Source organism: Sinocyclocheilus anshuiensis, unplaced genomic scaffold, assembly GCF_001515605.1.
Source record: "Sinocyclocheilus anshuiensis isolate Anshui unplaced genomic scaffold, SAMN03320099.WGS_v1.1 C32868318, whole genome shotgun sequence".
In the NCBI taxonomy this organism is placed as follows: domain Eukaryota; kingdom Metazoa; phylum Chordata; class Actinopteri; order Cypriniformes; family Cyprinidae; genus Sinocyclocheilus; species Sinocyclocheilus anshuiensis.
The window spans coordinates 1-1,630 of record NW_015620633.1 but is presented as its reverse complement, the minus strand read 5'-3'; the positions used below and the strand labels follow the sequence as shown (position 1 = coordinate 1,630).

Genomic DNA, 1,630 nt, shown 5'->3' with positions numbered 1-1,630 from the left:
ACCTCATATTCTTTCATAGGGCCCAAAATTGCTAGCGGCGCCCCTACGTCCACCGTCACAGTCATTCTGGTCAGTGGTCACTGATTTTTCGCTTCGCGTAAAGCTTGAGTTCAGTGCAATATGTTGCTGCCGTGTGCCTCTGCGGCTTCCGTCAGCTGCGTTGCGTTGTCAACAGGACCAAAACACCAGCAGCAACAGCACACCGGAGCTTCACTTCTGGACTGTCCGCTGGCCATCAGCAGATACCTTACCTGTCTGGCTGCATTAACTCTGCCACGTCTTAGCAAACAGCCGGTAAACGGAACGCATGCAATGTTTTCATTTGGAGACACGACGTCCGTTTAAAAGCGCGAGAGCAGTAGGTGCACTTCACCGGCACTTTAACTGACCGGAACTGACAGGGAATGCGGAGATGCGCCCGGCCATGCCCTGCGCTCGTCTTCCCCGTATTTATGCCGCGATATGTGCTGTTAATTGAGAACTGCTTTATAGAGAATGGGATGAATTAGGCACAAATGTGTTCATATGCAGCTTGTGGTATTATTATAGGTGGTTAAGAACCTCTTTTTCCCCCATTAAAAGGACACCGGACAGCTCTTGTGCCCAGAGCCACTCCTGTCCCGTTAGATCACCATCAAAAACATTCAGCACACTGTAGTGACGTGCTATCTGTCAGTGTTAATAAGAATTATATAATGTTCAGACTGTAATAATGGAGTCGGTGCGTCTTCACGCTAATTTATCGGGCTTTATAGTTGGCTTTTATAGACTAACGTTAGTTTTCTGCTTTTGTGCCTTAGTTTAGACAGCAGCAGTTGGTCCACGTTAGCACCTCATGCTAGTATATTATGCTGACATATTCACCAAACCTAGATGACATAACAAACAATCCGACCATTAACTAACACTATGAGCGATCACTATGAGAGAGTGAAGATTGAGCTCCAGCAGATGAAGGAGGCGGAGAACGAGGCCGCGGCCGACGAGGAGCAGCTGTCCCCGGCCACAGCCTCTTCAATCCCCGCTGACGTTTCATTTACGGCACGGAGAGACCTGTCCAGAAGTAGCGTTAACGGGAGAAGTCGGAGTAAAAGTAGGAGCAAAGCAGACGGTCATGAGAGACAGGTGAACGGTAAACAGCTTGCGGATCCGACAGCGCAGAAGTCAGACTCTTCACAAGGACAGAGCCGTGTGAGCAACGAGCCAAACCTTCACAATATAGGAACTGCAAGGCTTTTAAAGAGTAAAACGGCGGCAAACGGTTACGCTGAGTCATGTCTGAGACATACAGATGGGAAATGTGAGCATCATGGCAAAGAGGACGGGAGCAAAGCGGCCAAAAAGAGGAGAGGTGTGACGGTGGACACCTCCAAGGCAAAGACGTCTCTCGAGGCGCTGAAGATGAGCATCAGACAGCTGAAGTGGAAAGAGGTGAGAGAACCCCTGTTTTCTGACCACCACATAACCTTAGACTTTATCTATCTGTCATTCCGATTACAAGGACTACTAAGGTTGTAGCATGCCATACCTTGTTAGGCTATTATTGGATTTGGGTATTCTTAGTTAAAAGTATTGGAAATTAATACATTCTTAAAGGGTTAGTTCACCCAAAAATGAAAATTAGCCCATA

General features: G+C 47.6%; 1 protein-coding gene across 1 annotated transcript; it reads left to right on the top strand.

Moving 5' to 3' along the window:
* Positions 1–167: 167 nt before the first annotated feature.
* Positions 168–1,431, top strand: LOC107683061 (tubulin polyglutamylase TTLL11-like; the record flags this gene model as incomplete). The annotated part of the gene is made up of 2 exons (XM_016479153.1): positions 168–294; positions 801–1,431. A coding segment is annotated over exon 2 (522 nt), but the record flags the coding sequence as incomplete, so codon positions are not given.
* Between the last annotated feature and the right edge of the window lie 199 nt (positions 1,432–1,630).